This window comes from Gymnogyps californianus, chromosome 3 (assembly GCF_018139145.2).
Source record: "Gymnogyps californianus isolate 813 chromosome 3, ASM1813914v2, whole genome shotgun sequence".
Taxonomy (NCBI): domain Eukaryota; kingdom Metazoa; phylum Chordata; class Aves; order Accipitriformes; family Cathartidae; genus Gymnogyps; species Gymnogyps californianus.
Window position 1 is genome coordinate 95,330,789 of NC_059473.1, and position 15,854 is coordinate 95,346,642.

General features: G+C 36.8%; 1 protein-coding gene across 1 annotated transcript in view; it reads right to left on the reverse strand.

Moving 5' to 3' along the window:
- The window catches only part of COL19A1 (collagen type XIX alpha 1 chain), a 198,092-nt gene that overhangs the window by 23,623 nt on the left and 158,615 nt on the right, over window positions 1-15,854 (reverse strand). Inside the window, 10 exon segments of the mRNA XM_050893865.1 lie at window positions 814-867; window positions 3,858-3,884; window positions 4,831-4,875; window positions 4,954-5,004; window positions 5,615-5,659; window positions 7,768-7,821; window positions 8,775-8,828; window positions 12,525-12,578; window positions 13,432-13,485; window positions 14,681-14,722. Of these exon segments, the coding sequence (XP_050749822.1) occupies window positions 814-867; window positions 3,858-3,884; window positions 4,831-4,875; window positions 4,954-5,004; window positions 5,615-5,659; window positions 7,768-7,821; window positions 8,775-8,828; window positions 12,525-12,578; window positions 13,432-13,485; window positions 14,681-14,722 (480 nt within the window).

The window sequence follows — 15,854 nt, forward strand, 5'->3', positions numbered from 1 at the left end:
AAGTACAAGGCTGAAACGTGCCACCAGCTGAAGGAAAGGATCATTTCCTAGCACTGGAATGCAGACTTGAACTACAGGAAGGAGCTGGAGAATATGATAGGGTTTGGGATGTGCTATGGTGGCCTCATACATGCAGTATGGAGTGCAAGAAAAGTGAAACAGAAACAAGGGGCCTTTTTTAGAATAATGAGCAACAGTCCGAGAAAAGAGATTTTTGCTCACTTTGGAGCAGGATGCAATACAACAGGAACTGTAAGGTATCAGTCTCTCCCTCTATTTTTACTCTGTTTTATATTTTTACACTCATCTGAAATAGTCTTTTTTTTTGTATGGAAGTCTTGCATGCACTAGGTCTAAACTAATTCAGGTACAAACTCCTCTTCAGATCTGTAGCTATGCCCTAAGTCTTATAACAAGACAGACAGACAGACTGTAAGCATAAGACGATGTTCAATAGAGAACAAGAACTAGCAACCATACTTAGGAACATGTTAACTATATCACTATCAAGTAATACAGTTGTATATAGTATATACTATATATAACATAGTAGTATTCTATCAAATTAAGAAAACAAAATATTACAAGACCTCCTACACACAATTTTCCATTTGCGGAAAATGAAATTTTATGCTGGGTGAGTATATGATTTAGATCCACAGTAAATCAAAAAAAGGAAATACAGATAAATATGCAAATATTTTTCACACAGAAACATTCACACAGAAAAAAAAATTCAAACAAGGTTTCAGAAAACATTTAGCTGCAGATAGTTACCTCTAAGAAGCCATGACTTCTTTTTAAGAGTCCTACCTTTTCCCCTGGGAGTCCTTCCAGTCCTGGTAATCCCATCGGTCCTGGGTCTCCCTGAGTTTGGTTTTTTTTTTTTAAATTAAAAAGGATTGCATACATTAGAATTTCTGTACTCTACATGAGAAATGTTGAACAGCAAGCAACAGCAGATTATTTAACTTGAGATTAGTAAAACAGCTAACCAGTTATTAGGTGAACAGATTTTGTTATGCCCTGTTTTAGTGATGTGCGAATTAAGCTTTTCCCAGAGGCACTGTGTGAATATTTGGATCAACAGTTTTAATTTTGATGAAGAATGTAATCCAGAAGACTCCCCTCCAGTGTTCTTGCAAGCCAAGGTCAGCTCTAAAGCACCTCCAGGCGGTAGAGCCCCAGGGTGTAAGCACACGCTGTCAACCAGAGAACCAACTTCCAAGCAATTCTGTGCTCTGTTCCCTAAACAAAGCTTACTCTGCAGCAAGGGACACACAGGCTAGGTCCCTGTGTAGGTCTTCAAGTTTTGAAAGAAAACCAGAAACATGCTCCACTGGAGAAATCAGTTTAACATGTAGAGTGGGGAGGCCCTTTTAATTCTTTTTCATTTTTTAAAGAAAATAGATAATTTACCACAGAGATTTAAACTACAGCCAACAATTCCAGTATTTCAGCAATTCTCAGTTAAATCAAAAGCCACAACAAATTCCCATCTGGATTTCATGAAGTCTTTGGCAGATCTCCCCTTCCACACCTAAACTCTGTTTGGGAGATGGTGCTTCCTAAGTAGGAAGTGGATGCTGGTACAGAAAGATGTATTCAGCTTCTGGGCATTATGGTGAAACAAAAAAAGAGGCTTTGTGACGTTTTTTGAAAATAGATTAATCAACTATTTTAGGAAACTATCTCAAAACTCCATGTTTTGCTGTGAGTGCTGAGGGGTTCCGTTTTGGGTTTCTTATTGTCCTTGAGGAGCACAGTTATCACGTTGGTTCATAGATCAAAGTTTAGTTTTTCATGTTTTTCATGGCTCTCCATGAACACTTGGCAAGGAATCAAACATGATCCTAGGCCCTGCACAGGTTGGCTGCATGGAGATTATGCACCTTCATGATAGATGAAGTCCTAGCCAGCTCTTAAAAATGTTACCTTCCCATACCACTTTGGTCTTCGCTGGGTTAGTCTGAGCTAGCTGCACTTAATGCTGCTATTTTTGTGTAGATACTGTGCCTGCACTGGTAGGAAAAAAGATACAACTAAATGGTACTGGCATACTGCTTTCATGAGTAGAGACATTTCTCAGTAGTTTCACACTGATACTGAAAAGAAAGACTCCATGATATGGACCCAAGTCAGAAGACAAGAACCCTTCAACAGGAGAAGACACTCACCATCATCTTCCAAATACTGTGGCCTGATGTGTTCAGACAAGGCCAGTCTCTAGTGACATTTAAACAGTCTATGTGTTGTGCTCTGACCTGATTCTTTACTACCAGGCATCCAAGATGTTGGCTGAACCACCTCCTTATTTATTTTGCCCAAGGCTAACAATTCAAAGACAGGACAGCAGCTGGAGAGGTCAAGTGTCAGCTTCTTGGTGGTTGAATGAACTCCTGAATGTGTTAAGGAACTCTAAGAATTGCTCTGAAGTAGTAATTTGTTTCATTAGTAGCAGACATAGCTGTTCTTTACTTTGCTGGAAGGGACGTGATTTTGTTTCAAAAATGATCTCTCCAATATTTTTCAGGGTTTCCTGATCTTTATCAAGTCGACAATTCATCAGCATATCACAGGGAACGCGGTCCGACTGGGCACAATTTTCTTTCCTAACTAGCTCAGCTTCTACTGCTTCTATCAGCAAATTCTTCTCATCAGTTTCCATTAGCTGACACACGGTACTTATGCTGATTCAGTCATACTGCCTGAAGTTGGAAAGAAGTCTGCTAGACACAGTTCTACCGCACTGACCATGAAGGAGCAGTACCTGTTTCACTGCCTTGCAGTGTTATAGTGCTGTAACTATCATTATGCAGTTATGCGATGCTCCTTAGACTTGAAAAAGTAGTACACAAATGTATTGAAATTTTAACTGCTGTGGAAGCAGCTATCCAATTTTTAAAACAATATCCATTTTAAATGGCATTTGATACTATCATACTTTTTGGGCTAAACCATCAATACTCAAATTTTATTATTATCTTTTGGGTATTTTCCCTGACATCCAGTCAACAAGACGTAATACCTGTAAGTTTCAACTTTGCCACCTTCAAGGCTAGGAACTGTAGTGACAAATCGCAAGCTAAGGACAAATATCATTTCTCTATTAGAAAGGCAAGTTACATCACATGTCAAGGACTTCGGGGAAAAATGTACACCCAGTCAGGATCTGGATCTACATTCAGCTGGCAGCTAGCCCTATGCAACTGCTCAAGATTCTTCTACTAGTTGTCCTTCCCCCCCTCATAATTTTTAAAGAAAGATCACATGAAAAGGACATAACACAATGCTTAAAGGAAAAAAAAAATCAAAAAGTTGAATAGGTCTGCTTTTGAATGTCAAACTGCATAGTTGAAAGGTATAGTGGCTCCCACGATCATCATCATCTTGCTCACCAGAAGCAATGTGATCATACTGTAACTAACCATCATGCCATTTCCAAAGAAAACATCAACTTCTAGTTGTTACCAGCTAGCATGATGTAGCACACTGTCCTTTCTCCCTTATCACTTTCAAATTTAATGTTGAGAACAATCTAATAGCTCTTAAGGTGTTTTCTACCTTTACTTCACATTCTCTATTCTTAGATATATCCAGGGACAGCTCAGCAGAGATGAATCCACAAGCAGTTAACACTATGTTCAGTCATTCATTATATTATCACTTAGAACGATTTACTAGAAATTGCAGAATTCACCAGCCTGGCAATTAAAAGGCTTTTTCAGACATACTGATTCTGCAGGAGGTAAGCAACCTGCTAAAGAACGTTAATGGACTCTTCCACCCTTGTGACTAGGATCATGTGTTGAACTATTTGGGGAATTCTCTATCGTGACCAAAAAATACATACATACCACTGTGCCAGGATCTCCTTTTGGACCCTGCAAAGAAATAAAGAAGTGGAAACACATTTAAAAAAGAACAGTGTGACACAGTAAGATGATTTTTTTTGTATTGCTACATTAGGAGTATACTTTGCTAATGCAGTGCATTTAGAATCAGTATTAAGTCCAGCCCTCTCAGTTGATTAATTTAGTATAAAATCTTAGACATATTTGGTTTTTGTTTTGCTGTTCCAGAATACAGAGAAAGACAGCTCTGTGGTCCGGTGCGAGCCCGTCACTACAAACAGCACGTAATGTAAGGACAAAGTCCTCACTGATGGCTACAACATTTTTATGTGGTTACCAAAATGACAATCATCTTAAAACAGTAGAACTTGCCTATGATGCTAACAAGAAGGACGACCTAAATAAGTGCACAGCATCTTTGGCTCCACAGAACCATAGCAACAGTGTCCAGCTGCAAGGTGGTGAATCTGCACTCTGCAGCATGGAAGACACCAGCCCTGTATTACTGCCACAATATAATTCTCAGTTTTACACATTTTTCTGCGCTGTAGCTACACGCAGTGAATCAGTGGCAGAACTGAGATCAGAGTCCATGAGCTTCTCATTTCCAGCACCAAATTTAATCCATTACAAAACCGTGCCATCACTAACTATAAATACTACATCACACATTTTAAGATAATAGGATACTTTCACTAAAAAGTCCAATGCCAAATTATGTACTATTTTTGCAGCCTTTACTTGCTAGGGTGGAATACTTAAAATAAAATACTCTCCAAAATGGGTTAAAATGCTTGATAAACACATAAAATCACATACTTTATCATTTACTACATACCAATCATATCCTTACTTTTTCTACCTTTCACATATAAAATCAAATTCCATCCCACTTACCAAAACTGCATGCAACTAACCAACCCCTCTGTCACTATGTTAATTAACTATTAGAAATTACTTTTCTGTCAATACTTACCGGAGGTCCTGGTGGACCTGGATAACTAGCGACACTCACACCTCCCTGTAACAGCAAGTTTAAAAGTTGAGTTGGGCCAAAATTAGGTGTTGATTGAAAAAAAAAAAAAAATAAAAAAAATACCTGGAGTTTATATAAGCTGCTCATTCCATTTCTTTCATTGTAAGGCATACCCTTTAAAACATAAAAACCAAGTGTCACAACTATGAATTATAAAGGCAGAACTCTTGCCCTGTTCAAGCCCTGTAGCTCAAAGCTGTGATATAATTTTTGTTCTTGATCAATTTTTCAAAGAATCCAGACATTTCAGTAAGAACATAATATACATACCAATGCAGCTTGGGACTTTTTGAATTACGAAACCAGAAACCTGTAAATCTCAGTGTATGTTACATTTTGATATTTATTATTATTATAATTCTCCAGAACTAATTTTGTGTTGGGTATTATTCCAGTTAATTTGGAGTCCAGTGAGCTCCACGGACTTTTCCTAGGTTCTCTGATCTCAGGTACTCAAGCTATCTAAATTACTCTAATAACATTGGACACCAAGGTTAACTCATTTGACCAAGATTCTAGGATGGCTTTAGTGATCTGAACTTACTTAGTGATGAATCACAAGATAAAAAAGGAATACAGAAACCTTTTGCAAAAAGATATTGTTGTCTTCCTGCACTATTAATACATATTAGATTGACAGTCAATTCTTTATATTACATCACATTTTACTCACAGGTATATTGTTCCTAATATAACATTCAAAATATAAAACAAAATGTCTCACCGGAGGCCCAGGTGGTCCAGGTTTTCCAGGAGAACCTTCACTACCCTAGTACAGCAAGAAATTCATATAACTCATTTACTGTAACTGATGTCCAGACCTATTCCATACCCAAGCTATGATGACCATAATGACAATAAACAAGACATACAGTCAATATGAGCAGGTAATATCAAGAATAAATTCTCCTGCCCAGCTCCTGATTAAGCTTTAGGCAAGTTATTAATCATTACTTTATACTAGTTTTTTATTTTGTTAGTTACTTGATGCTTTATGTGTAGTAACTTCCTTGTGGCAAAATAGTAGTGGCAACCTGGGTTGTGAAACACTTCGTATATACCAGGAGGGAGAGGAAGAAAAAAAAGAGTTGTTAATATAAATTTCTAAGCAACTGGCAGATAAAAGTTAACATTCATTTTATGCTTTGTATATTATTTGGCAAAAGCCAATCCTCAATTGATCATTCACAGGCAAATAAAGAAGAGCTACAGTTTCAGAACTTCAGTTTATTTACAATCACATTGAATAAAAATAAAGATCTTTATTAAGAGATATAATGAGTATCTCTTTGATTTTTACTGTAAAATATTCATCTGTGGTTACCTGTATCTGTAGTCTGTTCTGCTGAAGTGCACTGAATTGCTTATATTAAAAAAAAGACAGCTTCTGAGTTTTTGCCTCAGCAGAATGGTGGGGTCTCTGTTACAAAGGGGTCTCTGAGTTACAAAGGTTTCAACATCAAATTTCCCAAACAAGATCTTTTCAAAATCTCATCGCTATGACTCAGTTAAAAACATTGTATAATTTGGAACAAGTCTGCCAGAATTTTTCTCTGACTTCATTGGATCTTATTAAACATACGTCAGTGAGACACGTAGGCTGCATATCTAAAATTATTAAGGTGGCAAAAGTCAAGCTAAGTGTTCAATGGCAATAATTAGCTCACCAGAAAAATATAATTGTAATTATATGTTTATACTAGGATAATTTCCAAATGGTCCTACTAATTGCTAGAAACTATCAGCCTCCAAAGAGTGATCTGGAGTACTTAATGGGGAATAAAAATACTATACTTTAGAAAGCATATTATATGATCATTTCTCTAACATGTTCCCCAGATGAAGGAAAGAGGAGGAAATTACTCTGGCGATATTTCAGTTTACTTCATCACTCTTCAGCCATCTGACTTTTGCCCTTTTTGATCAATGAGACACTAGTTACAGAGCAGTGGCTTCTCATTCCCACCTGTGTGTGAACTGTAAACAAGGAACTAACAGAGACTTCTGTTTTGCATTCGGTTACATAAAAAGGAAATAAGTGTGGTAAATTTTTGCTATTATGGTCTGCAAGGAGACAGCTCTCAATCAATTTTTACACTGAAATAATTCCAGAGCTTTACAAAATAGTTTCCTTTCTTACTCATACCAGAGCCAAGGTTTTGTAGAGTATTAGTAGGCTCACATAGATTGATGTGGCAGTGCTGTGCCTGGAAAACTCCAGGCTAAAGCTGAAAAAAACTTCAGAAAAGTGTATTCATATACAAAATTGAGAACTTGTCCCAGAAAGTATTTTGCAGCAAACTAAGTTTGTGTCTGCTGTATTTCACTGATCTGAGGTGCCCAAGAAATGAATTTGACCTCTAGTTATAATGGATACTATCGAGTGCCTGATACAAGAGCACATAAAACATTGATAAAAAGCAGTGCTGTAACAGTGTAAATTAAGTATAAAGGAAACTTACATATTTTTACAGAATTACTTATACTCAATAACTTTCAGTACTTGTGAAGCACTTTAAAAGTATGCAATTACTTTTGACTAAAATACTGGTAAAAGAACGAGAAGCAGAGCAAGTAGTAACTAGTCATATACTGTTTCACAAACGTATTTTCACTTTCTTAAATTTTATATATGTCATACTTAGAGAACAGTCTCTGCAACTTACATACACCCCAAGGACTATGCTTCAAAATATAAGCCCACATGTACAGCATTGTTTGGGGAAAGTACTTGTATTAAGACACAAATAAAAATTAATTTGAAAATGTATGTCAAGTTCTTGTTTGCACTCTACGTTAAAAAAAACCCAAAACATAGGAGCGTAATGGGATTGCAAAACCTTCACAGACTTTACCAAGACTAAAAAGAAGGAATACCTTTTCGCCTTTTGACCCTGCTGGACCAGGATGTCCAGGTCTTCCTGTGACTCCCTGCACAACACAGTATCGGTTTATATTAGTTAAGAAACAATGAAACACAGTATTTTTGCATTGCAGCTTAGTTTTAAAAACTTGTACTTTTTGAAGGTCATTTAAACCTAATTATGCTTCTCCTCCAGGTTCAAATATTTCTCTTCTGTTTGATACAACAGCTGTGTCCTTCTGATAAGCCCTTCGAAGGGTAAAACTTGTGTTTGCGGTTGCATTTTCACCTTGGCAGACTAAATGCACTGACCTTAACTGACACCTCTTGATACTGCTAAGAATCATGCTTTACTGCTAAAATACCAATTTACACACTCCACATTAAAATTCCTAAAATGTGTTACAATTTTTGAATGAAGGGAAGCATTAGTACTGTCAGTAACCTATGGATGAATAATGATCATACTAACTAATGTGATCCCATCCAGTATGTAGAAAATAGAATTTAAAAAAAATTTCTAAGAGGAGTGTTCCCAGACATACCAACATTTTAAATGATATTTTTCAGTTACTTTAAATATCATCAGCTTATTCTCATACTTTTTTTACTGTGAAACCAAGTGATTACTTGTTTTCAGCATTAAATGTTTTCAGAATGCCTAGCTGGAATTATTTTTAGATTTTTATTACTAACATTATTACTGTAACTTGGGTACAAATACATAATTAACTGCAAGTTTGCACATCATAAGTCATTTAACCTCATAGAGTCTTAGTAATGCCAAAACTCCAAACCCATTTAAGTTACATAAACTTTGAGCCCAGACAATGACAGTGTTTTCAGTAACATCAACTCACAACATAGTTTCTTTTATTAGAGCCAGTATGGGTAAGATTTTATTATTACTCTCCTAAAAGCCAAAAGAAAGGACAAGAAACTAAGAATATGAAGTTTTACTAGATAGTTATAGCAACCTCTGCAGAGATAGATTAGATCACAGGTTATACCACACACTTACAGATGGTCCACTGGGTCCTGGTATGCCTGGCAGTCCAGGAGCACCTTGAAGGCCCTGGAAATTAAGAGAGCATATGTCTATTTCCTCTCCCACTTATACCTCAAAAACTACTTATATTCAGCACATCCAGCAGTATTATAACTATATTAAAGTACATTTTCATCTAAAAGGTTGGCATTATTTTTAGGAACAAGAAAAACCCCACCAAGCAGGGAAGAGACTATCATTGAACAAGGTTAGAGGCAACTTCTTGCTTGACTGATAAACAACACTTGTCCTTCAACCTTTCACATTGTTAGCTTATGTGCTGCGTATCTGTCCCGGTTTCGGCTGGGAGAGAGTTAATTTTCTTCTTAGTAGCTTGTACAGTGCTGTGTTTGGGTTTAGTGTGAGAATAATGCTGATAACACGCTGATGTTTTAGTTGTTGCTAAGTAGCGCATTATCTTAAGTCAAGGATTTTCCAGTTTCCCATGCTCTGCCAGCAAGCAGGTGTGCAAGAAGCTGGGAGGGAGCATAGCCGGGCAGCTGACCTGAACTAGCCAAAGGGTATTCCATACCATAGAACATCATGCTCAGTATATAAGCTGGGCAGAGTTGGCCAGGAGGGGCGGATCGCTGCTGGGGCATTGGTCAGGGGGTGGTGAGCAATTGCATTGTGCATCACTTGTCTTTTCTTGGGTGTTCTTTCTTTTTTTTTTTTTTTTATATTCCTTTTCATTACAATTATTACTATAATATTATTATTATTCTTAGTTAGTAGTGTATTTTATTTTACTTTAGTTATTAAACTGTTCTTATCTCAACCCACGAGTTTTACTTTTTTCCCTCCTCCCCATCCCACTGGGAGGGGGGAGGGGGAAGCGGCTGCGTGGTGCTTAGTTGCTGGCTGGGGTTAAACCACGACAGTATCTTTTTGTCTTTAGTTGTGTAGATAAGAGCAGGACATCTGGCTTTTCCTTAGAGATTAATTTTCTATTTTCTATCACTAAAAGGTTTTTTTTTGCTGGTGAAAAGACATCTATTCAGACTTCTCAATATTACCTGATGCTATCTAAATGCAATGATGCTTTCTGCCCGATTTATAGGTTTTGCTTTTTTGATAACGGAACATGACATTTTTCGTAGTATTTAATGACCAACTTTCCTGCTCTTATTCTATTCGATTGCCTGGAAGTCGATGAATTCTGGTATCCACTTACTAAACATACAGGTGTGCAACTTACCACAGTGGATACATGTAGGATTTGAGACAAGCCTGCACATCACTGAAGTCTTTCCTCTGCCACACTAGGCTTAGATGCAATTTTAGACATATGAAAGTCATGCACTAATGAGAGCTAATCGCTCTCGGTTCCCCCTATAATCCACAAAGGGAAATATGGTCCCTCCCAGGAGCAATTCATTTTATCTCCACAGGGAGCCTATGCTCTGACAAGAGGAATCACCTCAGAAAAGGCGTATTGCTCATGTTAAATGCAGTGTTTAAGAAGGCATGGCTAAGGGGGTAGTCTAGAAAACCACAGAGGTCCGGAGCCCTGAAATAGGGGCTCTGAGGGAGAGACTGAGGGAAAAACTTCAGACAGAAATAAATCAGGAAAGATGTGGAGATGGACAGAGACATTGATCCCCTTTCTTGCTCCTACGCACAGAGGACATTGATCCACCTCTGCTGCTTTTCAGAGTAGCAATCCAACTGCTAATGTGTTCTCTGCTCATTTTGAATTACTTTATTCCGATGACACAGTCACCCGGAAAATGAATATGAAGCCAAAGGAACATTTTCTGTAATTCTTATTACTGATGTTAGAAAAACCCTCCTCTGAAAAAAGGAATGTTTTAAAAAGGAAGAGAACTAAGCTTCAACAAAGATTAAAGGGCTATTCAAAAGCACATAGAAGTTAATGAGTGTATTTCAAAGAGCTTCAGGTGGGCTTCTCAATCTCTCTTCCCATTCCCATGCTAACCAAATCATAAAAATGAAAATAAATGCATTCTTTTAAAATTTGTAAAAAAAGTTACTTTTAAACTTTGTAAACTCTTTCATGTGTTTCTGAAAATAAATTCACTTGCACCCTCATAATGTCACAATCAAAAGCTGCTGCTAAACACTGAAAATATCAGAGCTAAGGCAGCTAACCAGCTATCAAACAGTGAAGAAGCATGTGAATAGCTAACTTGCTAACACAGCACAGCACCCTACTGAATCAATAAAAAAAATTTAGAATGAATTTACTGTGGAGTCCTTTAAAAAAAAAAACAAAAACAAACTAACTGTCAGTTATAATCTTGCCTTTCCCTTATTACCTTCTTAATTGCCTCTAATATCTCACTTGATTCTCAGCAGTTAAATAGTACCTGAATTGTTGAAACTGTTTTGCTAATGCCTCAGACCGCTAGGGTTGAATTGTAGAGGTACCCTATAGGGCACACACAGGATGTGTTATTCTCACTTATTTTTTAAGTAAAGTTCTGCTTGGGCTTTGCGTATGGCTGCCCCATCATTTTAAGGTATATGTTCTAAATCCAACATCAGGAGGCACTTGCTTTTAAGAAGCAAAGACATAATGAGCTCTATAGATCATGTAAAACAAGAGGAAAAATAAGCATGATACTTTAGTCTGACAATCTGCTAAATTCTGGGGCAAAGCAGTAGCAGGAATACATATCTAATGCTTCTGCCGCATCTTTTTTTTTTTTTCTTCAAATAACTGTTTACTTTTGGAAGCCAAAGATCCTGACGAACACGGATTTTTTTCAAAATTACTCTCATTCTACTACTGTTTGAAAATTCTTACTGTATTATGGCCTTAACGCCAAAGCAATGTAAAACACTATAAAGAATTACAAACCCTCAATCAATAAGCTCTAAATTCCTTTCACATTTTCCAGGTGCTTTCTCTTGTAGCCAGCACTCCCAAATTACAAGAGAGTAGTACGTATTTAACAGTGCCAGTTAAGTATTTTGGAATTTCAAAGTGTTCACCAAATATTTTGTAACAGACTACTTATTTTAACTCCTTCAGTTGGCTAAGGTCACTAGGAAATTCATTTACTTACTCAGATTCATTTGCTTAATAGCTTCTGCTTTGGTGATTTTTTTTTTTTTTTTTTTTGGACAGAGATTGGTCTTGAACTGTTAACTGCAAATATTTCAATTTAAAATGAAAGCTATAGGAGCTATTTTGGATTTGGCACCACAAGTCACGTGGCTTTTTTTCCTTCTCCATAATGACATAAAAATAAGTCTAAGAATGCAGTATATGATGCAAAATACTCTAAATATTTTAAATTCAGTCTCCAAACCATTTTCCAGTTTCCACTTAATAGTAATTGCTGTTCTCATCAGAGTATTTGCCTAATGCAATGTTTTTGAAAGTTAATTCTAAAGGCGAACACACACAATGAAAGCAAACTGTCATAAAACATGAAGTATTTTCTGAAAATATTTGGCATTTGCCTGTTTATTGCTCTATCCTATACTCTTAAAAATTAGCGTTTAAATGTATGTGAGGCTTTAAAATATACACATGAGCAAAAATCCTCAGACAAAAATTAAAGAGACGTTATTTAATTGAATAATAGCATATAATCTTGTTGAAAATTCAGGATTGAGGTCTATTTATATTAATACATTACTATCTCAGCAGTTTTAAAAACTGAATAACATTCTGTGCATTTCATTCTTGGTCTAGTTCTTTATTCAGGCTCAGTTAAGAATGCAACCGCTATAGAAATAAAGTAATTTTACCTCATCGCCCTTCTCTCCAGCAAGTCCAGGAAATCCACGTTCACCTTTGCTTCCCTATGAAAACGTAACATTCAAACAAATACTTTCTATTAGAGAACAATGAATTTCATGCTCTGTATGGCATTTTATGACCCACATTTAATACATGCTTGTATGAAGCCCCTACAGAAACAGTGCCTAAAACAGAAAAAAAGGCTCAATACTACCTGAAAGCTTTAAAATATGTCTCCCATTGAGGTGAAAGGAAATGAGTGTTTTTTACCTAGTGGGCAAACTAGGCAAAAGGCCTGATGGAGACATCTTATTAATACCGAAGAGCTTAAAATCTTGCCGAAACAGAGAAAGTAGACTTTCATGGAATTAGGCTCAACTACAGGAGATATCTATATGCCAAACCATGTGGCATTTGATCCGATTACAGTGAAGCAGAATTTTGATTCACATCAGTGAAACTTCAAGTCCCAGTGAAACGGCTGCGTTACTCCCAGGGGAGGGAACACGGTGTAAAGGCACAGGGCGGTCCAGCTGTTGCACACTTGAGGGAGATACGGGAAGTTTCCTTCTTCACCGCAGGATTCTTGCATGACTGACTCACCTAAAATAAGCCTATAGATGGCAATGCACTACTGGACAGTCAAATCTGAGCTAGCTTTAATGGACGCAAGACACAGAAGAGCTAACCTGGCTCGGGACTCAACTCAGGCTATTGCGCTCACTTTCCTGAAAGAAAAGGCAAACTGACACAGGAAGAGGGCTGAACCGTAAAAATCTTTTGAACCTTTAGGCTGCTCAGATGCTACAGGGATAGGGATCAGACAAAAAAAGTCAAGACTGTCAGAGGTAAGAGTCTGGCCTTTTACTTTTAACAAGCAACAAAGCAATGTAAAGTACTCTGTTCAAAACTTACCTTTGGCCCTTCTCTACCAGGGATGCCTGGAGGACCTCTTGTGCCAGGATCACCCTGAGGAACAGACAGAAAGTGAAGTGACAAATAACCATTTTTGTGACATAGGCAGAAGGTCTGATCTATGCAGACTGCTTCCTTCCTGCCTTTGTGACCATCCCTTCATTCTACCCCAAAGCCTTCTCTTCAGTCCTTTCTCTCTTCTACACAATATACTTGTTCAGATATCCTTCCTTGTTTCCCTCCCCACCTCTCACACACTCTACTCAAACCATGCTAACAAATTTTTAACTTCATTTTGAGAGGACTCATAAATGCCTTCATTTTGAGAGGACTCATAAATGCCTTCATTTTGAGAGGACTCATAAATGCCTTCATTTTGGATAGTCCCAGACACACTTGTGTTTAGGTTTGAGCAAATCATCTTCCTTTTAAGGATTAGGTAGAGACGAAGGCTACTTGTTACTCTCACCAGCTTCAAATCTATAGCTATTTTAAAGTAAATGATTCCTGCTTTGTTGAGAGAAGCATTTTCCAGCTAAATTACAATCTTATAGAAGTGCTAACCACAAAACACAGAGAAATGAAGAATGAAGCATAAAGAATCAGTAAGAGAGAGAATTGACAAAGAGTAGAAGAGCACGTACAGAAGACAGACAATACAATTACAAACAGAAAGAATCAGGGAAAAGCGCAAAGATAGACCTAAAAGAAATCAAATTTGGGAATGAGAAAGTCAATAAACCCTAAGTACATGTATTAATAAAGGACAGTAGAATAGGATAATCTCTCTCCTCAGAAATGACGTGTGCTTTTCATATTGAAGTCTTCCTGAGCACACTTTTCATTTTGGAATACAGCAGATCATTTCAAATTTTATTATTTTTCAAAATAATAGCTTAGAAATTCTAGACTATTTTTCCCATTTGGTGTATTTCCAATATTAATGCTACAAAGTAAAGCAGAGAATGGGGTATACTTGTAGCAATTCATACTGTGGACTGGATGTGTTGAACAGGCACTTGCTGGCTACTACCTCACATACCATTCAAACGCTATTTTGCAAAATTCCTATAAAATACATTTCTGGAGTATTTTTTAAAAAGAAAACAAAAACCAACAAAAATCTCAAAATTATTTTAGGCTAGCCAAGTAGGTCAGAATTGAACCTATAGCAACTTTCAAGTGCATATTTTGGTTTAAAAAGCATGCTTATAGTAAACAAAGATATTTAACCTCTGAAAATGTTTACCTTCAGTATAGCACCCATGTCTCCGACAAGTGGCAGTGCAATCTGAAATTAAAAAAGGCAGCTTCAGTTAATGTTTTACACAACATTACCAATTCTGATGGGTTCTCATTGCTTCTAAAGTTTATATTGTTACACACATAGCTGATTACATATATATTGGTTGAAGCTATATTTTAATGAAAACTCAAAAGAAAAATCAGGGTTTCAAATATAGTTAAATATTACTGTCCAATCTAACAATGTAATTCTTCATTATAATTTCAATGAAGTTCCTTAAACCACGACAACAGCATAACTCCAGAACATAGTAAATTTCACTTTAAAATAATAATAATATATTGTTGTTTTTGTAGCATACCAGCAAAAACTTCCATTATTGGAAAGTCTTACAGACTTCTCACCTGATTATCTTCAATTGTTTTCCTTCTGCTTTCTCCTAGGCTTTGACTCTACTGTGAACTGTAGCATGACTTATGGAGACGCCAAAGCTAACTTCAGTAAACTAACTCAGATACTGGAAATAATCCAGCTACAGCAACATGAGCAACATACATAGTATTCTGTCCTGCCTTTAAACATTAAGAATTAGTGCAAAACTCTATGGTGCCACTGCTAAATTGCTACCAATACTAAAGCTAACCCATTTAAAGCTCAATCAATAGGTTTACACTGTACTGCAATATATCTCAGATTTCCAAGTGCTGCCATTAAACTTATATCTAAAGACTCTCTGTAGAAACTGATTGCACTGGTTATCATCAGCTTCACTCACAGACTCTTCAATTACCTATGCTCATTTCTTCTTCTTGCAATTGCTAAAGCAAAAATAGCCCTGGGCATACTATAAAATTAGACACATTCAAAATTTGTTACTGTTTTTGTTCAGTCTGTTTCAATCATTTCCATCTTGAAGAAGAAAAATACAGTGTAAGCACTTTTGCAGCATATTAGAAAAACTGTCGGTTGGTAGCAATGGGTGTCAAATACCAGCTCAAGAGTAGCACTGCTGAACGAACATAACCATAAGTGTAACCTTTGAAAGCATGCTGAGAAGTTTTCTAGAGTGAGACATAGCCACCTAAGACAACTTAAGAACATAACTATGTAAGGTATGAAGTCCGTCCTCTGCACAACTGTAAACTGTACATAGACAGCGGCACCTGCTCTTAAACTT